Raw genomic sequence first — 23083 nt, 5'->3', positions numbered from 1 at the left:
TAAATTCTGTTGCTGAGACTGTGAAATACACCACACATATATGTCTCTCTGCAAATAAATCCTCAAACGTTTCTTTTATTGCTACCTTTTTTAATTAATTTTGATTTTTGGTCATTTGACTTTGCAAAAATTTCAGGAGTCTGCGTCTAAATTTCCTGGCGACGTATTTGGAACGGAAGTAGGTATTCACCGTAGCAGTCAGAGCAGAGGTTCCACGTGCCAAAATGACAGGCCATGCAAACTGGTCTGTACCTTAAACAACAATGGACAGGATGTCTGCAGCTCGCCGAACAATGCAAACCCAGAGAGTAGGCCGCCAAACGGAAGCCAGGCAACACTCTATATATCTACTGGATTTAAAAGAACTTGGCAAAAGGTAACATCTTCCAGCATTTCATGAGTAAATCGTATTACGTTATCTATTGCAGTGAGTACCAGGGTATTATCATGACATCCCACTTCTGAGAGATCACATTATTTTTCTTCTGCACCTCCCTATTTTCTTGTAATCATCCCTCTTCTGGGAAGGGTGGGCATCACAGACAGGGCCTACCTTTTATTGCCTTCCGGTAATTACCCTTGAGGAGGTGGTGAGGAGATGCTTGTTTGAACTACTGCAGTCCTTCTGGTGAAGGTGCTCTCAGGGAGCAAGTACTAGCATTTGGACCCCAAAATGGTGAAGGATAAAACAATAAGTCATAGGAACAGAATTAGGCCATTCAGCCCATTGAGTCTACTGCACCATTGGATCATGGCTGATTTATTTTCTCTCTGGACCTGATTCTTCTTCGATCTCCCCATAACATTTGACACCCTCACTAATCAGGAATTTATCAATCTCTGCTTTGGAAAAACCTAATGTCTTGGCGAGGACCCACGGACTCCGCTTTGACCATACATTCGCTCCACGTTATCCCAGTTTCACATCCTACACGCTAGTGGCAATTTTACAAAAGCCAATTCACCTCCAAAACCTGTATCTCATTGGAATGTGAGAGAAAACTGGATGGAGCACCCGGAGGAAGCCCACATGTTCACAGAGAGTGTGCAAACTCCGCAGCGACAGCACCGATAGTCAGGATCATGTCATAAGCAATTGGAGTAGAATTAGGCCATTTGGCCCATCAATTCTACTCTGCCATTCAATCATGGCTGATCTATCTCTCCCTCCTAACCCCATTCTCCTGCCTTCTCCCCATAACCTCTAACACCTGTCTCTGAACCCGGGTCAACGAATACCTGTCATTGAACCCGGGTCTCTGGTGCCAACAGGAAGCAGCTCTATTGCTGTGCCACTATCCCACCCCATTCAAACCTGGTCCACTGGTAAACCTGTCATCTTGGCATTTGCACAGTGACCAGTTATGTAGAAATGATGTCTCAAAAATAAACACCTTGCCACAAACATGACGGGAACGGGCGGCATGGTGGCACAGCGGTAGAGTTGCTGCCTTTCAGCACCAGAGACCTGGGTTTGATCCTGACTATGGATGCTGTCTGTACGGAGTTTTTTCATTCTCCCCGTGACCGGCATGGGTTTTCTCCAGGATCTCCGGTTTCCTCCCGCACTCCAAAGGCACACAGCTTTATAGATTAATTGGCTTGGTGTAACTGTAAATTGTCCCTTGTGTGTGTGGTGATTGCTGGTCGCCGAGGACTTGGCGGCCATTTGGCCCAAGTCTGCTCTGCTATTTGATCACGGTTGATCTACTTTTCCCTCTCAACCCCATTCTCCTTCCTTCTCCCCGTAACATTTGACGCTCTTATTAATCAAGAACCTATCAATCTCTGGGACTGTTTCCGCGCTGTATCTCTAAACCTAACTAAACAAAACACCACCGCTTCTGATTTGTACTTTTGTTAAAGGTCAGTATTACGGTGTGCAGCCAGATGGGAAGTCTGGGAATCAGCATTGCTGGAGGAAAGGGATCAACTCCATGTAAAATCAACCCTGAAGTAAGTTTCTCTGAGAGAAATCTGAATTTAAATAGTATGGAATTATTTGTCTATTGGAAAATATTTCTTCTCAGCACAGGTTATTTGTTGACTTTATCTCTCTCCTCGCTGGTGATGTTGGCAATTTTCAGCCTTGAATCTACTTTGCCAGGAACGTGATGAGATTTGCTTTAATTAACTCAGAGATGTGGATTGAATAGAAAAGGCAGCTGGTCCTTCACTGAAGTCTCCAAGTGCCTTTGTATTAGATAAAGACACTTGATCTTAAGTGAGTGAAATGAGGAGCTGCATATAAATCAGCCTTTTTGTAATCTTTGCTTTGTTTTATGTTTGACACGTACATACCTCTGCAACAGGTTCCGTGAAGCAAGTGTTGGGTCTATCTTATCATGTGGACTACTTGTCAAAATTTGGATGCCTTATCTCACCTTAATACCAGCCCCAAGACATAGGAGCAGAATTTGGCCATTTGGCCCGAGTCTGCTCTGCTATTTTGATCACGGCTGATCTATTTTCCCTCTCAACCCCATTTTCCTGCCTTCTCCCCGTAACATTTGACGCTCTTATTAATCAAGAACCTATCAATCTCCGCTTTTAAAATACCCAGTGACTTGGCTTCCAACACTATCTGTGGTGATTCTGTCCAGCCAGATCCTGCTCCCTCTACTCACACCCAAGATGTATCCCTCATTACTGGCTGCCGTTCTCTTAAAGATATTGCTCATTAATGTTCATTTTTACAGCAGTTCCACACTCATTCGTTTTTTTCAGCATTTATGTTAGTTTGACAATATTACAAATTCTCCTGTTGGTAATGCTAAAAACAGGCGATTCTTTCATCTTAACAGTTAATGTTTAAAAAAAAGAGTTTTGGATAAATGATATTTCAAATTGGAGGAACAGCATCTCATATTTGGGCAGCTTACACCCCAATGGTATGAACATTGATTTCTCCAACTTCAGATAGTTCCTCTGTCCCTCCCTTTCCCCTCCCCCTTCCCAGTTCTCTCACTGTATTCCTGTCTCCCACTACATCCTATCTTTGTCCTGCCCCCTCCCCTGACATCAGTCTGAAGAAGGGTCTCGACCTGAAACGTCACCCATTCCTTCTCTCCTGAGATGTTGCCTGACCCACTGAGTTACCCACTGAGCATTTTGTGATACTTTCCAGCAACAGACGTATGTAAACATGAATGCACAGTAGCTGGTTAATCAAAAATATCCCGATGACTGATTGCGATTTTCACGGTAGATTTTTAATGCTCTCTTGTATAGTTGCAGCGTCATTTATAGAATTATTAGCCGGCGCTCCTAATGCACTTTGTGCGTGGTGCCAGGTGGTATACTGCCAGGTGTGCGCTACTCTGCCAAGCTTTTTACGATGCTAATTATTGTCATTGGCACATATTCCCGATAGCTGCTGCCCTCTGGAGTTCAATCCAACGAACAAAAGTTAGTTTTTGTTTCCTGCCTACAAAGCTCCATTTTAAATAATTCTCTTCCTACCTGCACAATGGAGTGCTTCTCGTTTGAGAGAGAGCTGGCGTTGTCATGTGACCATCACACTTTGAAGTATCCGGGAAGTTTAGTACTATAACACCTTTTAAAATACATTTGGGCATGTACATGGATACGAAAGGGTTTGATGGCTATGGGCCTAACATGGGTAGGTGGGACTAGTGTAGATGAGGCATCTTGTTTGGCATGGGCAAGTTGGGCAAAATGCCCTGTTTCCATGCTCTATGACTCTTCTTCACATGCAAGTTCAGCTTAGGCCTGTGTGATGGCAGTAAAATGTCACAAAGCTCTTCAGTATAAAGTAATCAGACTCGTATCTTATCCTCACACTGATAAAGTAAACTCAGGAGTTTATTTTGTTTTAATATCCCAATAAGTTTTATATTTCTTTTTTTTATTATTGGGGCTGTAAGTTGTGTCTGGCATGTTATTATGGGAGATAATACGATATTATTTTATACATTAGACATTGTTGTTTAAGGTTTGTAACTACTTAGGCATTAGGTGCCTCTCTGTAACTAACCGGTAACCACGACATTATCTGGTTCAGTCCGACAATTATAGATGCAGCCGGGACCTTGGGCATTCTTTCAAAGTCGAAAATTAGAAGTAATGTATTGTTTTAGAATAAAATTTGCTCGCATTCATTAAAAAGGAACCCCACAGGCTCTATCAATATCTGGACAAGATAGCTAATGTTTTAGCAGAGAACTGTTATTTCCATTACTCGTGTGTTTTCTGTTAGGTAATGTTTTCAAATCCATTATTTCCTTTGTTAAAGTGTCGGCTAATGATTTAAATATTTCCTACGCCATCCTGTTCAAGGTTTGTAGTTATCAAACTTTGATTAGACAATAGACAATAGACAATAGGTGCAGGAGGAGGCCATTCGGCCCTTCGAGCCAGCACCGCCATTCAATGTGATCATGGCTGATCATTCTCAATCAGTACCCCGTTCCTGCCTTCTCCCCATACCCCCTGACTCCACTATCCTAAAGAGCTCTATCTAGCTCTCTCTTGAATGCATTCAGAGAATTGGCCTCCACTGCCTTGAGGCAGAGAATTCCACAGATTCACAACTCTCTGACTGAAAAAGTTTTTCCTCATCTCAGTTCTAAATGGCCTTATTGATTATTGATTTTGAAGTGTAAATGGAGGGAACGTATGCAGCAAACCTACTGGCTAAAAGCTACATAAATAGATGGAAAGACAATTACCTAATGCCTCTTAGAAATAGTAATTGTACCAGATTCCACCACCACTTCTGGCAGTATGTTTCAGAGATCTACCACTCGCTATGTAAAAATAAAAACCATCCCTCAGATTCCCTTTAAATCTCCTACTTTTTGACTTAAAACTGCATACTGTTGTTTTTGTCCCCCCTATCATGGTAGGTATATTGATTATCTCCGCCTAATTTTGCCTCTTATAATCTAATGTATTTCTATTTGGTCACCCTTCGGTCTTGTTTGCTCCAGGAAGATTAAATCCAACCTATGTGATCTTTCCCCATAGTTAAAGTGTCCCAAAACAGGCAACATCCTAGTGAATCTCCTCTGCCATCTCTCCGGTGCATCCACATCCTTCCTAGAGTGTGGAATTTCGCTGTCATCTTTAGGCCCAGATCGTCTAACTGTCATTAACCACCATTTCTGATGTCACATCAACATGTCCCTCTAACCTACCAGCCTATATCTGGCTGATTAAACTAACAAAAAAACAAAAAGGCTGGAAATAGTCGTCAGGTCAGGCAGCCTCTGTGGAAAGAGAAATGGGTTGAAGACTCCTCTTCAGGACTCGGAAAAGGGGAAAGCATGTGAGTTGTAAGTACCAGAGTGGGTGGGGAAGAAAATGAATCTCTCTCATTGGGTGGTTCAAGTTGCCAGATAGCACCATAGACAGCCTAATTACTTAAGCAATCCCTACTGTTCCCTCTCCGAGTCATTCTCCATGTTATATAGTACATCGATGCATGGAAACAGGCTCTGTGACGCACCAAGTCCGTGTCAATGATCTTGCATCCATTTACACTAATATTGTTTTTACACCATTTACACTAATATTGTCCATTCATATTCCTACCAATGTACCCAGATTTTACAACTCACCAATAAATGAGTGGCAACTTACAGTGACCATTTAACCTACCAACCGTGGATGTCTTTGGGATGTGGGAGGAAACCCAAGGGTTAACAGGGAGAATGTGCAAACACCACATGGACAGCAGCAGAGGTTGGGATTGGAGCAGGGTTGCTGGAGCTGTGAGGCAGCAGCTCTAATAGCTGTGTCATTGCTCTTCCCACTGTCCTATCTAAATCTCATTCACCTCCCTACAACGGAAAGCTAACTTTTGAAAGTGAATGCGAAAAAAGAAACATTTCAAATTTTTGATCTGAAGCATTATTTCGGTTTTGCCTCCCACAGGTGCTGCTTGACTTGATCACCATTTTCTGTTTTTATTTCGAATTTGGAATATCTGCTGTATTTTGATTTACAGTAAAACTAACAAAGTGCTTTATTGAGCAAATGAACTTGCGGAGAGCAATGGAGCATTACTTTATTTTACTATTAACCCTTCTTCAAATCAGGCACCTGCTTCCAGTTAGTTCAATAGAATGTAACAAGATATACAGAGAGTAGTTGAACACGTGGTACAATTTTGTTAATGGGTTCACACCCAATATTGCATTAGTCATATGCTGCCTAAGACAGCAAAGAATCTCTCCTAGTTCAAATGTTATTAGCAGAAGGAACACGTTTCTGAATTAACTCCAGGAGATATTCCATACAGTTGTAAAATCCTTCTTATGTGAACAGCTTCTGTGAATATATTGCATAACCTGCAAATTCTGCAAACACTAAGCAGGAGAGACAGCAACTGTGGAAAGAGAAACAGTTTACATTTGTTCTGATGAAGGATCACAGGCCCAAAATGCTGATTGTTTCTCTCTCCACAGACACTGCCTGACCTGCTGAGTGTTTCCAGCATTTTTCTAATTTTGTTTCAGATTTCCAACATCTGCAGGTTTTTCTCTCTGATTTATTTTTTATTGACTGAAAATTTATTTGTTCTTTTATTTTGGTTTTCTTATGTGAGGAGGAAGGGAAAATAGATTAGCTATTTCGAGTAAAATAGCCCAAATCTGCATTGACGACATTATGTACAAAAGGCTCAAGTTTAAAAAAGATTTAGTCTGAAGGGTCCAGATCCGAAACGTCACCTTTCCACATTGTTCTGAGATGTTGCCCGACCTGTTGAGTTACTTCAGTGCTTTGTGCCTTTTGCACAAATGTCTTATAGTCAGAGTTATTGAGTCATAGAGTCATACAGTATGGAAACAGGCCCTTCAGCCCTACTTGCCCACACTGACCAAAATGTCCCATGTACATTCGTCCCTCCTGCCTGCATTTGGCCCATATCCCTCTAAACCTGTCCTATCCATGTACCTGTCCAAATGTGCCTTAAACATTGCAATAGTGCCTGCCTCAACTACTACCTCCGGCAGCTTGTTCCATACACCCACCACCCTTTGTGTCAAAAAGTTACACCTCCGGTTTCTATTTCCCTCCTCACCTTAAACTTATGTCCTCTGGTTCTTGATTCTCCAACTCTGGGCGAGTGACTATGCATCTACCTGACCTATTCCTCTCATGACTTTGTATACCTGTATAAGATCACCCCTCACACACCTCCCAGCCTACTCAACCTCTCCCTATAGCTCACACCCCCCTAGTCTTGGCAATATCCTCGTTATCCCAGCACTTTGTGTCCTTTTGTACAAAAGACTTCTTGGATTCACTCAAGGATCTTGTTAGAACATGCAACAGTGGTGGTGTTCAGAGGGTTATGGAACTTCTAATTTCAAAACAAAATTCCTGCTGCAATTACTGTAACATACTGATTGATGGGATTATCTGTACCAGGGGATCTTCATTTCAAAAGTCTCGAGGGGTGGCCCTGCTGATTTGGCAGGTTTACGAGTTGGAGACATCATGTTGGAGGTACGTAGTTTACAAGAGTTTTTTTCTGTTGCTCCTGTTTCATTCCTGGTAACATTTGAGAGGCATTCCTGAATTGTATTCTTGTTTGAGTAGATCAAGACGAGTTGACCTAACGCCATGGCAGCACAGTGGTGGAGCGGTGCAGTTGCTGCCTTACAGTGCCCGACACCCTGGTTATGGGTGCCGTCAGTATGGAGTTTTTATGTTCTCCCCGTGACCTGTGTGGGGTTTCTCCAGGAGCTATTGTTTCCTCCTACAGTCCAAAGACGTACAGGTTTGGAGGTTAATTAGCTTGGTGAAAATTGTAAATTGTCCCTAGTGTGTAGGATGGTATTAGCGTACAGGGATCCCTAGTCGACGTGGACTCGATGGGGCGAAGGGCCTGTTTCTGGCTGTATCTCTAAACTAAACTAAAGAAATAAAATAAAAGTTGTTATTATGTAAGCTCCTTCCTGAATTGGATCGATACAGAGTAGTGAAAATTCTTTGATCGATAATCACTGATAAGCACAGCGAACATTGGTCAGCAGCATGGTCCCTCAGGCAATGATGTGGTGGTTTAGTTTAGTTTTGTTTAAAGACACAGTGCGGAAACAGGCCCTTCGGCCCACCTAGTTTGCACCGACCAGTGATCCCCGCACATCAACATTATCCTACACACACTAGGGACCAATTTTACACTTATATCAAGCCAATTAACCTGCAAACCTGTAGGTCTTTGGAGTGTGGGAGGAAACCGAAGATCTCAGAGGAAACCCATGCGGTTTTGGGGAGAATGTACAAACTCCGTACAGACAGCACCTGTGGTCGGGATGGGACCCGAGTCTCTGGCACTGCAAGTGCTGTAAAGTAGCAACTCTACTGCTGCGCCGCCCGACAATGCGGTAAAAACTACATCATCTGCTTTAAGGACTAATTATATGCTTGGACACTGGCAAAAGTCTGATGAACATAAGAGTTACACAGGAGCTTTATATGCCAGCAATTTATGCTCAATTTACTGGACTAGGAATTGAGCCCACAACATGCTAATTCAGAGGCTGGACTTTCACCACTGGGCCTCAGTGGGCACAGGAAATTAAAGTCTGCACTGTGGCACAGGGGTGGACTTGCTGCCTCACAGCGCTAGAGACCTGTGTTCAATCCTGACCTTGGGTGATATTCTGTTTTGGAGTTTGTATGTTCTCTGTGTGGAGTTTGTATGTTCTCTGGGTGACCATCTGGGTGTTCCGGTTTCCTCCCTCATGCCATAGACATGCGGGGTTGGAGGTTAATTGGCTTCTGTAAACTTCCCCCAGTGTGTAGGATGTGAAAGTGGAATAATATAGAAATAGCGTACTGGTCAGCATCGACTCGGTGGGTCAAAGGGACTGTTTCCACACTGTATCTCTCCACTAAACTAAATTAGTTTATTATAAGTTAAAAGAATTTGCACTTTAATTGCAATGAATTTGGTTTGTTGAAAGAAAAGGGAAGTGTTTGTAAATGGAGTGATCCCAGTGTCATTTTCCAGACCATGAAACATGTTGATAATATTACTTGGGTATAGGAACATATGTAAATAGCAGGAGTTGGCCACTCGACCCCTCAAGCCTGTCTACCCCTTTAGGTTGAGCTGCACTGGCCTTAAAACATTGTCCCTGGTGTGTAGGATTGCGTTAGTGTGGCTGGTCGGTGCGGGCTCGGTGGGCCGAAGGGCCTGTTTCTGTGCAGTATCTCTAAATTAAACTTAGAACTAAAGAGTTGAGTTTAGTTGGTTGTTTTATTGTCACGTGTGCCCAGGTACAGTAAAAAGCTTGAAACAAGGGAGTCATGAAATAAAACCCTAATGTGCGTGGCATCCACGAGCTCGTGAGCCAACTTCACCTGTTAATGGAAAAGGATGGGAGAGGGATATGTGAAAAGGTGAGAGGTGGTTTTCAGATCACCTTTGAGGACTAACACCTACCTGTCATTTATAACACGCTTCCTCTCTCTGCCTACACTCTGAAGGAATGTAAAAACTTAGCCCCATCGTAGCAGGGCTCGTCAGCACATGTGCAGGGAATGTTTCCTTACTCATCAGTGTAGCCTGTGTGGGCAGTGTGTTTCGCAGCAGGTAAGTAACATGCTAAGCTCACAGCTTCTCGTGTCCTGGAGGCGTTCTACAACCTTCAAGGTTTTGCTGGCTGTTTTATTATATGGAAAAACTTGAAATCTGACTCTTGAAAATTATGTCCTCTAATTGAGTGATATTCAAAGCAGATAATATATCCATGAAGCCTATTCAGAGAAATAATAGGTGTATATATTCATAACCCTTCCCCTCTCCCTTCTTCCCCCATAACAGCTCATATCCCCCCACCCCCACTCCTCCCCCCTCCTTGTGCACCACTTGGGCTCGTAACTTTTCCTCCCCTCCCCCCTTTCCCCTTCCACCTACATTCAATAGACAATAGACAATAGACAATAGGTGCAGGAGTAGGCCATTCAGCCCTTCGAGCCAGCACCGCCATTCAATGCGATCATGGCTGATCACTCTCAATCAGTACCCCGTTCCTGCCTTCTCCCCATACCCCCTCACTCCGCTATCCTTAAGAGCTCTATCCAGCTCTCTCTTGAAAGCATCCAACGAACTGGCCTCCACTGCCTTCTGAGGCAGAGAATTCCACACCTTCACCACTCTCTGACTGAAAAAGTTCTTCCTCATCTCCGTTCTAAATGGCCTACCCCTTATTCTTAAACTGTGGCCCCTTGTTCTGGACTCCCCCAACATTGGGAACATGTTTCCTGCCTCTAATGTGTCCAATCCCCTAATTATCTTATATGTTTCAATAAGATCCCCCCTCATCCTTCTAAATTCCTTCCTCTAGCTTCACAATTCACAACTCCGATTCTTTTGTCTCACACCTCTGTCTTTTTATCTCTGGCCTTTGTTCTGCTTATCAAGAATCCCCCAACCCCTCACCTGTATCTGCCTATTACCTGCCAGATTATGTACTGCCCCTCTGCTCCCAGCTTTCTTTCTCCCAGTCCCCCCTCCCCCCACCTTACAATCGGTCTGAAGAAGGGTCCCGTCCTGAAACGTCACTTATCCATGTTCTCGAGTTGCTGCCTTATCCGCTGAGCTACTCCAGCACTTTGTTTCCTTCTGTATACATTTCCTGTTTAACCTCCCTCTGTAAATAGTAGACTCTTGTAGTGTATTACCGAGGTATAAATCTTTCTCTGCAGGAACCTTAGCTGACTGTTACTCGCTGCTACATAGCACTTGGAGCCTTGAATGAAAGTTGACACACAGTTGATATCTCACCTAAGTGGAATGCCTTTTTTCCTTTCAAGGACTTTATTCAATAATTGCATATTCCAGTGTACCAGAAGGTACAAAAACGTACAAATCTCACATTGCATCAGGCAATTGTTATAATACAATAGTGGCTTCTGCGCCTACAATGCACTCGACCCCCCCCCCCCCCCCCCCCCCCCGCTGTGACCAGTGTTCACTTCACGGAAGGCCTCTCGAGTCCCCGTGGATACCATGTGTTCCCTCTCCATGGAAGTGGAATGCCTTGTGTTCTAGCTGCAAGTTGAGACAACACCCTACTTTGTCACATGTTTAACGTATTAGAAAAACACCTTTGAACTGCTGGTATCGGTGGTCATGGCAATATCCTCCTAATAACTTTCATGCAGCAGCATGGAATGATAATTGTTCTAAAACACTCTTGGCTGATTTCACACAAACAAAAAAAATGAAATACTTGCATAATTCAATGAAAGGTCAAAGAAGCCAGCCCTGAGAACAGGTAATAACATGACTATGCACACCCATCAGCAATCTCCACTTCCATGCTCATTTATCCTTTGGACTGTCCTGATTCTGTCCTGTAGCACCTTGGGTTAACCTCTGAAAGTGTAACACCTCACACTTTCTCAGAATAGATGCGGTACAGAGTTTTATGTTGTCTCTTAGTATCCCTTACTTACATTTTAAGCACCTGTGCAAAATCAACGTTCTCTAGCCCACTGTCACTGTTCAAGAGTCAATAGTATTTTATTGTCATCTGTCCCTAAATAGAACAATGAAATTCTTACCTGCAGCAGCACAACGGGTATGTAAATATAGCACTCATTCTATATCTGTCGTCAGGGAGGATTGATAAACCTAGGTCAGAGTCTGCAATTATCCTCCCATGCTTTTCTAACAGCCTGGGGTACATACAGTGCATTCAGAAAGTATCCAGACCCCTTCACTTTTTCACATCATGATGTGGGGATATTTTTCAGCAGCAGGAACTGGGAGACTAGTCAGGATCGAGGGAAAGATAAACGGAGCAAAGTACAGGGAGATCCTTGATGAAAACTTGCTCCAGAGCGTTCTGGACCTCAGACTGGGGCGGAGTTTCATCTTCCACAGGGACAATGACCATAAGCACACAGCCAAGATAACGCAGGAGTGGCTTTGTGACAAGTCTGTGAATGTCCTTGAGTGGCCCAGCCAGAGCCCGGACTTAAACCCGATCAAACATCTCTGGAGGGACCTTAAAATAGCTGTGCATCAACGCTCCCCATCCAACCTGACAGAGCTTGAGAGGATCTGCAGAGAAGAATGTGAGAAATTACCCAAATGCAGGACTGCCAAGCTTGTAGCGTCATACCCAAGAAGACTTGAGGCTGTATTCGCTGCCAAAGGTGCCTCAACAAAGTACTGAGTAAAGGGTCTGAATACTTATGTAAATGTGATATTTCAGTTATTTATTTTTAATTATTTTGCAAACATTTCTAAACACCTGTTTTCGCTTCTTCATTCTGGGGTATTGTGTGCAGACTGATGATAAAAAAAAGAATTTAATCCATTTTAAAATAAGGCTGTAATGTAACAAAATGTGGAAAAATTGAAGAGGTCTGAATACTTTCTGAATGCACTGTATTCACTGGAATTTAGAACGAAGAGAGGGGATCTTATAGAAACATATAAAATTATTATAACATTTTCACCCAGAGAGTTGTGAATCTGTGGAATTCTCTGCCACAGAAGGCAGTGGAGGCCAATTCATCAGATGTTTTCAAGAGAGAGTTAGATTTTGCTCTTAGGGCTAAAGGAATCAAGGGATATGGGGAGAAAGCAGGAACGGGGTACTGATTTTGAATGATCTGCCATAATCATATTGAATGGCGGTGCTGGTTTGAAGAGCCAAATGGCCTACTCCTGTATCTCTTTTCTATGCTTCATCTGTGTCTGGCGATTATTCTTCTTTTGTGCAGATTTTCCTCATTGTTGCAATGAGCATAAAGGTGATTACAGAGAACGGGGTTTAATTTAGTTTAGTTTAGAGATACGGTGTGGAAACAGGCTCTTCAGCCCGCCATGCCAACCAACAATCACCTGTACACTATTCTACACACTCGGGATGATTTACAGAAGCCCATTAATTTTCAAACCTGCACGTCTTCTGAATGCTGGAGAACAGGGAGAACATGCAAACTCCATAAGGACAGCACCCGTAGTCAAGATCCAACCTGGCACTGTAAGGCAGCAACTCTACCGCTGTGCCACTGCGCCGCCCTTTGTTCTTGTGCCAAAGAAACACTCTGCTTTTTCAGGTCAATGGAATAAGTTTACAAAATGTTACTCATTCTGAAGCGGTGAATGCCTTGAGGAATTCGGGCACTGTGATTAAGATACTTATTTTGAGGGACAAGGAGGTGCACCCTGACACCACCACCACATCCAACTTGAGGAGCAATGCCCCGCCTGATTGCACTGAACTCGACCACAATGAGGAGTCACAACCAGAGGGCGTATTTCTCAAAAAAATGACATGCAATGGAAATAACTTGGTAAGTCACTCTCGACATCTGAAATAAGTAGATTAATTTTGACACCTGGTCTCTAACCCACCCTACGTCCCATTTTTTCTTCTTGTCTCCGTAAAATAAAATTGTTGAGTACCTTTAGTTTAGTTTAAGAGATACAGCGTGGAAACAGGCCCTTCAGCTCACTGAGTCCATGCCGGCCAGCGATCTCCCGTGTACTAGTTCTACCCTACACACCAGGGACAATTTATAGAAGCCAAGAATGTGGAAAGAAACCGGAGCACCCGGGGAAAACTCATGTGGAGATGGAGAATGTACAAACTTCATACAGGCACCCGTGGTCAGGATTGAACCCTGGTCTCTGGTGATGTGAGGCAGCGCTTCTACCGCTGCGTCACTGTGCCGCCCTGTAAACATCAACTGAGCAATAGTTGCCGTTACTATCGACGCAGCACTTCAAGATCAAGTGTAGTTTAATAGACAATAGACAATAGACAATAGACAATAGGTGCAGGAGTAGGCCATTCAGCCCTTCGAGCCAGCACCGCCATTCAATGCGATCATGGCTGATCAATATCAATCAGTACCCCATTCCTGCCTTCTCCCCATACCCCCTCACTCCGCTATCCTTAAGAGCTCTATCCAGCTCTCTCTTGAAAGCATCCAACGAACTGGCCTCCACTGCCTTCTGAGGCAGAGAATTCCACACCTTCACCACCCTCTGACTGAAAAAGTTCTTCCTCATCTCCGTTCTAAATGGCCTACCCCTTATTCTCAAACTGTGGCCCCTTGTTCTGGACTCCCCCAACATTGGGAACATGTTATCTGCCTCTAATGTGTCCAATCCCCTAATTATCTTATATGTTTCAATAAGATCCCCCCTCATCCTTCTAAATTCCAGTGTATACAAGCCCAATCGCTCCAGCCTTTCAACATACGACAGTCCCGCCATTCCGGGAATTAATCTAGTGAACCTACGCTGCACGCCCTCCATAGCAAGAATATCCTTCCTCAAATTTGGAGACCAAAACTGCACACAGTACTCCAGGTGCGGTCTCACCAGGGCCCGGTACAACTGTAGAAGGACCTCTTTGCTCCTATACTCAACTCCTCTTGTTACGAAGGCCAACATTCCATTGGCTTTCTTCACTGCCTGCTGAACCTGCATGCTTCCTTTCATTGACTGATGCACTAGGACACCCAGATCTCGTTGAACTCCCCCTCCTCCTAACTTGACACCATTCAGATAATAATCTGCCTTTCTATTCTTACTTCCAAAGTGAATAACCTCACACTTATCTACATTAAACTGCATCTGCCATGTATCCGCCCACTCACACAACCTGTCCAGGTCACCCTGCAGCCTTATTGCATCTTCCTCACAATTCACACTACCCCCCAACTTAGTATCATCTGCAAATTTGCTAATGGTACTTTTAATCCCTTCGTCTAAGTCATTAATGTATATCGTAAATAGCTGGGGTCCCAGCACCGAACCTTGCGGTACCCCACTGGTCACTGCCTGCCATTCCGAAAGGGACCCATTTATCCCCACTCTTTGCTTTCTGTCTGTTAACCAATTTTCTATCCATGTCAGTACCCTACCCCCAATACCATGTGCCCTAATTTTGCCCACTAATCTCCTATGTGGGACCTTGTCGAAGGCTTTCTGAAAGTCGAGGTACACCACATCCACTGACTCTCCCTTGTCAATTTTCCTAGTTACATCCTCAAAAAATTCCAGTAGATTTGTCAAGCATGATTTCCCCTTCGTAAATCCATGCTGACTCGGAACGATCCCGTTACTGCTATCCAAATGCTCAGCAATTTCGTCTTTTATAATTGACTCCAGCATTTTCCCCACCACTGCTGTCAGACTAACTGGTCTATAATTACCCGTTTTCTCTCTCCCTCCTTTCTTAAAAAGTGGGATAACATTTGCTATTCTCCAATCCACAGGAACTGATCCTGAATCTATAGAACATTGAAAAATGATCTCCAATGCTTCCACTATTTCTAGAGCCACCTCCTTAAGTACTCTGGGATGCAGACCATCAGGCCCTGGGGATTTATCAGCCTTCAGTCCCATCAGTCTACCCAAAACCATTTCCTGCCAAATGTGGATTTCCTTCAGTTCCTCCATCACCCTAGGTTCTCCAGCCCCTAGAACATTTGGGAGATTGTGTGTATCTTCCTCAGTGAAGACAGATCCAAAGTAACGGTTTAACTCGTCTGCCATTTCTTTGTTCCCCATAATAAATTCCTCTGCTTCTGTCTTCAAGGGACCCACATTTGCCTTGACTATTTTTTTCCTCTTCACGTACCTAAAAAAACTTTTGCTATCCTCCTTTATATTATTGGCTAGTTTACCCTCGTACCTCATCTTTTCTCCTCGTATTGCCTTTTTAGTTAACTTTTGTTGCTCTTTAAAAGAGTCCCAATCCTCTGTCTTCCCACTCTTCTTTGCTATGTTATACTTCCTCTCCTTAATTTTTATGCTGTCCCTGACTTCCCTTGTCAGCCACAGGTGTCTCTTACTCCCCTTAATGTCATATGAACAACACGGTGAGGTACAGGTACAGTGTAAATTGTGCTTGCAGCCGCACCAAAGGTACATAGACTCAGACAACCCAAAAACATAAATTATACATAAACATAATTTAGACAGGAAAAAGATTGTGCAAAAACAAGACGTCAGTTCAGAACACATGACAATGCAAAAGGTGGTCTGCAGTGATCCGTTGTTGAGATGGGATTAGGGTTGTGCTGGTCAGTTCAGAATCATAATAGTTGGAGGAAAGTAGCTATTCCTGATCCTAGTGGTGTGAGACTTCACGCTTCTGTACCTCCTGTCCAGTGGTAGAGGCAAGAAGAGGTCCTTACCCAGATGGCGGGGTTCCTTGAGGATAGATGCCGCCTTCTTGAGACAGTGCCTCATGTAGATGTTTTCGATGATGCGAAGGACTGCTCCCTTTAAATTCATTAGGTTCACTGTCAAATCCATTATATTACCATGTAACATGGGGAATAAGAAGTGAAATGCTCAGGGTGAATAGCATCAATCATGTTGATTTACAGAGTCATTCACATGGTGTCTTTAGCTGCCTCAAACATTTTTCAATCTCTTAGTTTAAAGATATTGGCAAACACTCCTATCACTGGTGAGATGTGATTTTGGAACTATCTGCACTGTACCACCCAGCCCTGCTTTCAGAGACCCAGGACTGATGAGGCTGAGAAAAAAAACACAAGACCGTTAAATCAATGGGTAATGTAGGTTTAAGGTGAAGTGGAAAAGATTTAATAGGAATCTGAGGGGTAACATTTTCACACAATGAGTGGTGGGTGTATGGAACAAGCTGCCAGAGGAGGTAGTTGAGGCAGGGACTATCCCAACGTTTAAGAAACAGTTATACATGTACCTGGATAGGAAAGGTTTTGAGTGATATGGACCAAATGCTAGCAGGTGGGGCTAGTGTAGCTGGGACATGTTGGCCAGTGTGGGCAAGTTGGGCCAAATGGCCCCGTTTCCGCACTGTATCACTCTTTGACCCTAAAACTCTAATAATCTGGCATCTGTGCGAGTTTGACAGTGCTGGACTGGCAGATTTTCCAGACTATTGGATGTTTCTCAAATAAAACACAAAAAAAACCCTCTTTCAATTCACATTTTTCTCCAACATGTTACACTGTAGTATAATTAATCTTTCAGTGCATCCAGGAGTGGTGAATATACAAGCACTCTGGACCCTCAATCCAGCCACAACCTGGAGGTACAGCCTTGGGCAGCACAGTGGTACAGCGGAGAGTTGTGCCTTATAGCACCAGAGACCCGGGTTCAATCCTGGTCAGTGTGGACTTGATGGTCCTGTTTCAACATGTCACACTGTAGAGTCAAGAGTGTTTTATTGTCATCTGTCCCAAACAATTATATATTATACACATACATATAATACATATATGTGTGTGTGTGTATAGATATGTATATGTGTATACAGGCAACGCACACGCATACTGACATGCACGCACACACGCGTACACACGCACACGCACAAACACACACACATACACACACACACACACACACACACACACACACACACGCACACACACACTATCATAGTAACAGGAACAGTGAATGTACAAGCTCTCTGCACTCTTGCTCCAGGCTACAACCCCACCCATGTTCCTGACCCTTGAGGTCCTGGATGCTAGCCCTGCGCTGACCACATCTCTGTCCCACAAACCGGACCCCCAAATCACATTCCGGACCCTCTGTCTCACTTTTTGGATGAATGAGCGAATCTAATGCCAGACCATTAGAGTTTTCGAACAATTGGACGCCTGATTATCAAAGTTCGTTTGATCCCATATTGCTTACATTTGGGGACATAGAGTGATACAGTGTGGAAACATGTCCCATGGCCCAGCTTGCCCACACCAGCCAACATGTCCCAGCTACACTAGTCCCATCTGTCAGCATTTGGTCCATATCCCTCCACACCTGTAACTGTCTAAGTGTTTCTTAAATGTTGGGATAGTCCCTGCCTCATCTACCTCCTCTGGCAGCTTGTTCCATACACCCACCACCCTTTGGGTGAAAATGTTACCCCTCAGATTCCTATTAAATCTTTTTCCCTTCATCTTAAACCTATGTCCTCTGATCCTCAACCAGATTTTTTGTGATTAACTTATCAAACTGTTGTTTATTTTTCTTAATTCCACAAGGTGGAGCTATGTGCAGCTCAATGTCTGACCACTGAAGTTAGCCTATTGAAGTTATACAGCACATATGCACAGACAACAGCTAAACAATTCCTCCTTTCTTGTGTTCATTTAATAGAGGTCTGCACCCTCAGGGAATCCCCCCATTAACTCCTCGAGTGGGACACTACAAAAGCGTACCTCATTCCGAATCATGAAGCATACAATGCCAGTAAGTAGCTGCCTATTGATTTGGGTGAATGTGCCTTGGGGAAATTAGCATAAGTGTTGGAATTGTAGCACTATTCTATCGACCAACACTACGGTGATACATTAGGTGACGTTTCTGGTCAGGATCCTTCATCAGACTCTGAAGAAAGGTCACAACTCCAAATGTTGCCTATCCACGCCCTCCAGAGCCACTGGGTTACTCCGGCGCTTTGTGTTTTACCCAAGATTCCAACCATCTGCAGTTTCATCGGACTGTAGTGATACTTTACTCCAACTTGATATACTTGTTACAGATCAATAATGATCTCTTAACATCGCTAAACCTTGTTGAAGCATTAGCTGTTGAACTCAACAAAGCCCACTGTGACTTGTATCGGAGAGATCAAAGGTATAATTCTTCTCGATACAATGCCCCCCTTTTAGTCTATTGCAGAGTGAAATGTATGGGCGACATGTGGTTGAAATCATAAGTCTTTCCAAGCTCCTAATGTCCTTGCGTGTGCGCCCGGACCATGTGTCTTGGCAACAGTGGGACAACAGAGACAGACCTGTGACGGTCCAGAGCAGGTGGCCTTCAGTTCCACATCCCAGAGCGGTGTCATTGGATATCGGTTATTCCCACACACGTGGGGATGTGCAGCTCAATGCCTGAGCATGTCTAGGATACTCAATTACACCCTCGCAAAATCCTTTGCAAGGTTGCTCTTTCACACTCCCACGCGCTTTCACGCCCACCCAGCCCCTCCTGCTTTCTGACCCCACCCATCCCTCCCATCCCATCCATCTGCCCACTCTCAGTACATTCAGAAAAGTAAATGCACATTTCTTAACCCAAGGATCATGAGTTCTAGTCACGGACATACTTCACCAAGGGCTGTGAATGAATGCTGGAAACCTCAAATGAAAACGCAGAGAGGGGAAGATAGTCACAATAATTGACTTCAGTGTTCAGCAGAAAATGAATCAAAAGGTCAAGATCAGAAGTGTGCAAGAAGGAACTGCAGATGCTGGTTTAAACTGAAGATGGGCACAAAAAGCTGGAGTAACTCAGCGGGACAGGGAGCATCTCTGGAAAGAAGGAATGGGTGACATTTTGGGTCGAGCCCCTTCTTCACACAAGATCAAACTATCAGGGTGTCAGGGGATTATGGGGAGAAGGCAGGAGATTGGGATTGAGAGGGAAAGATAGATCACCTATGATTGAATGGCGGAGTAGACTTGATGGGCCGAATGGCCTCATTCTGCTCCTCTCACTTATGAATTTATGAACGAACAGAGTTTTGCTGCTTCTTTTCCCCTGAACATGGAAGATTTCCTCCGGGATATGAGAGGAAATTGTAAATCAGTGCTTTGCGAACAGCTTTATGATATCGTGGCACTGTTCCTGCACTGCCACAGTGCATAAAAAAAGCCTCTGCTGCAAAGTAATTTAATACTAGGTGTCACTGCTGCAATAAGATATTGCACGGGTTTCAGGCAAAATAGTTTAGCACCTTCGGGATTCTGAATGCAGGTCTCTAAGTCCAAAGGCTATGAATTGAATTAATTGCTAGATTTATCTGCCTCGCCAGGCGAATTTTGTCAATCCTTGGCTAGAAAATGTATCTGAAGAAGTTAGAGTGGGAGGGACAATGGATGAAAAAAGGGGGCTATACTAATGTAACCTGGAAAGGAATTCACACAGAATGGCAAAATGTTTGGGGCCAACTGCTGATACTATTTGAATAAAATAAGATAATAGGAGCAGGAGTAGGCCACTCAGCCCCCCAAGTCTGCCATGCTATTCATAGAACAGTACTGCACAGGTATAGGCCGTTTAGCCCAGAATGTGGGCGCTGAACATGATGCCGTCCAACTCATGATCCGTATCCCTCCATATCCATGCGCCCATCCAAAAGCCTCTTAAACGCTACTATCGTATCTGCCCCCACCAGCACACCTCCAGTGCGTTCCAGGTCTCCACCACCCTCTGTGTAAAATAAATTTGTCCCGCATTCCTTTTTTAAACTTTGCACCTCTCGCCTTAAAGCTAGGCCCTCCAATATATGATATTTCCATCCTGGGGGAAAAGGTTCTGACTGTCTACCCTATCTATGCCACGCATAATTTTATATACTTCCATCAAGTCTCCCCTCAACCACCAGCATGTCAGAGAAAACAATCCAAGTCTGTCCAACCTATCCTTGCAGCTAATCCAGGCATCATTCTGGTAAACCTCTGCAACCATTCCAAAGTTCAACACCCTTCCTGTCTAGGGGTGGGCAGAACTACATGCAGTACTCCAAATGCGGCCTAACCAAAGTCCTATCAAGCTTCGTCACAACTTCCTGACTCTTATTCCCAATGCTTTGACAGTTAAGGGCAAGCATAACAATATGCGTCTGAAGAAGGGTCTCGACCCGAAACGTCACCCATTCCTTCTCTCCCGAGATGCTGCCTGACCTGCTGAGTTACTCCAGCATTTTGTGAATAAATCGATGCGTTCTTTACAGTTGGTTTCTTCTGTATGAAATTGTTCAACTTCAATAAACCAACAATCCTGTGGGACTGATGGATGGTTCTGTTCTAAATAGAGTTTTCTTGATGTGTTTATACTTATTTTGAAAATGTATGAGCTTCATCTTCATGCAGGACTGGGATGTTCAGTTCTCGGAGATACTATTCCCCAGGTCTCTGGACTCTTAAGTCTGATACAAACCCAGGGGGCAAAAGATTCTGATTCTGGATGCATGCAAAGTTTCAAACCGGTTGCTAATTACATACACCAAAGAATAGATGGCGTAGTGAATGCTTTTAAATATCAATGCCGCTCACAAAATAACCTGTAATTATATTTTCTAATTTCTGTCGCAGCCTGTACTTATGATCAGACTTCCCTTCTGGTTTTTCAGCAGGGTCCAATAGAGATGAAGGCTGCAGTAACTATTAGTGTACTGGGTTTAGGAGTGAATTCAGTGTTATTTCAAATGACAATTAATTCAAATTCAGAATATGTTTTGGAACTGTCTTTCTTTATTTGCAATTGGTTTAATTGTGCATGTTGTTGTCCACATTTTGGTACAGTTTATTTAATTTAATTTTTTCTTTCCCACCTTGTGCGTATTTCATTTTTTCCCTTGATACTTCTACCTGGTTTTCTTGTCTCATCACGCCCTCGCTTGATCCTTGCTGCGCTGCCAAGCTGCCTCAGATTATTCTGACTCATCCTTCCACTTCAGATGAGGAACTGGAGCAGTTGACATTTGAAAAGGATGAATATTGCACCGAGCAGTCCGAAAACCCAGACGGCAATGACTTTTCAGACTATTTAAACTGTGCATTTTTATCCCCCTTAGGACAGCCCTTCTGAAAAAGAAGAATAGTTTCCCAGAGATTCACCATTTCTCAGTAGAAGAAAATGGCCTTATTTATTCTGCAGACCATTAGTTGAGCCTGATTGGGAAGGGGGCCATATAATGTGGAGACACATTTTTGTGTTGCAAATGATGTCTTTTATTTTTCTGTAAATCAAGGAGTCACAGCATAACAAAGAAACTAAATTTGGAACTGGACAATTAAAGGATCCAACCAATAATGATCAATGCAAAAGACACTCTGAGCATTTTTGCACTACATGAATGTCACTAAAGTGCCCAATTTACTTAAAAATAATAAAGGCACTAAGGTACTGCAGTCAGTAAATATGCTGCCTGGTATTGAATTGCAATGTGCTGAACAGAAAGGTTCCTGGCAAATTACAGCCAAGATTAATTTCTCGGTCACAGCCATTTACGTCTGAGTGAAACTATGCCTGACTTCTTACTCTCCACTGCGGTTAGCTGAAACTGTGCTATTTACGCATCAGGTGAGCAAATGCTCTTCTGTCTGTTCACATCCCTCTCTCCAAATAGCTATACAACTGCTGATGCTGATTGACTAGAACACAAAACATAGAACAACACAGAATTAAAGGAAGTTCTTTTAGGAAGGAGATGAGGAGACATTTCTTCAGTCATAGAGTGATGAATCTGTGGAATTCTTTGGCACAGAAGGCAGTGGAGGCCAAGTCAATAGATATTTTTAAGGCAGAGATAGATAGATTCTTGATTAGTACAGGTGTCAGTGGTTATGGGGAGAAGGCAAGAGAATGGGGTTAGGAGAGAGAGATAGATCAGCCATGATTGAATGGCGGAGTAGACTTGATGGGCCGAATGGCCTAATTCCATTATTCCTTTGGAGTCATGACCTTCTAACACAGCATAGGAACAGGCCCTTCGGCCCACAATGTCTGTGCCGAACATGATGGCAAGACCAACTCTCAACTGCCTGTACATAATCCATATCCCTCTATCCCCTGCTGATTCATGTGCCTATCCAAAAATCTCTTAAATGTCACTGTCGTATCTGCCTCCACCACCATCCCTGGCAGTGCCCCCCACATCTTTAAACTTTACCCCTCTCAACGTACAACTATGTCCTGTAGCCTTTGACATTTCCACCCTGGGAGAGAGGTTCTGACTGTCTGCCCTATTTTTACATCTCATCATTTTATGTACTTCTGTCAGGTATCGCTTCAATCTTCAGTATTCCAGAGAAAGCAATCCAGGTTTGTCCAAATCTCCTTGTACTGTAGCTGAAATCCATTAATCTAGGCAGCATTCTGGTAAAGCCAATCTCTCCTTGTAGCTAATGACCGCTATTTTAGGCTGCATTCTGATAAAGTTAATCCCTCCTTGTAGTTAATGCTCTCTAATCTTGATAGCAATCTGGTCAAGGCTACTAAGGGCTCAAATGAAGAATGAAGATGCAGGCAAGAAAGTTGAAAGAGTAAAACATCCAAAATCAAAATAAGGAAAGCTAGTAAAGACCCCCTATAAAGTAAAGTAAAAATACAATG

The 23083-nt window shown here is 43.5% G+C and overlaps 1 protein-coding gene across 1 annotated transcript in view; it reads left to right on the top strand.

Moving 5' to 3' along the window:
* The window catches only part of LOC144593948 (disks large homolog 1-like), a 29029-nt gene extending 7208 nt beyond the window's left edge, over positions 1–21821 (top strand). Inside the window, exons 2-7 of the mRNA XM_078400081.1 lie at positions 137–376; positions 1867–1956; positions 7399–7476; positions 13060–13296; positions 18116–18208; positions 21389–21821. Of these exons, the coding sequence (XP_078256207.1) occupies positions 137–376; positions 1867–1956; positions 7399–7476; positions 13060–13296; positions 18116–18208; positions 21389–21556 (906 nt within the window). The 3' untranslated portion in view covers positions 21557–21821. The remainder of the gene's footprint in view (positions 1–136; positions 377–1866; positions 1957–7398; positions 7477–13059; positions 13297–18115; positions 18209–21388) is intronic.
* The last annotated feature ends 1262 nt before the right edge of the window (positions 21822–23083 follow it).

The sequence above is a fragment of the Rhinoraja longicauda genome, chromosome 5 (genome assembly GCF_053455715.1).
Source record: "Rhinoraja longicauda isolate Sanriku21f chromosome 5, sRhiLon1.1, whole genome shotgun sequence".
Lineage (NCBI taxonomy): Eukaryota > Metazoa > Chordata > Chondrichthyes > Rajiformes > Arhynchobatidae > Rhinoraja > Rhinoraja longicauda.
This window is presented reverse-complemented; position numbering and strand designations above follow the sequence as displayed.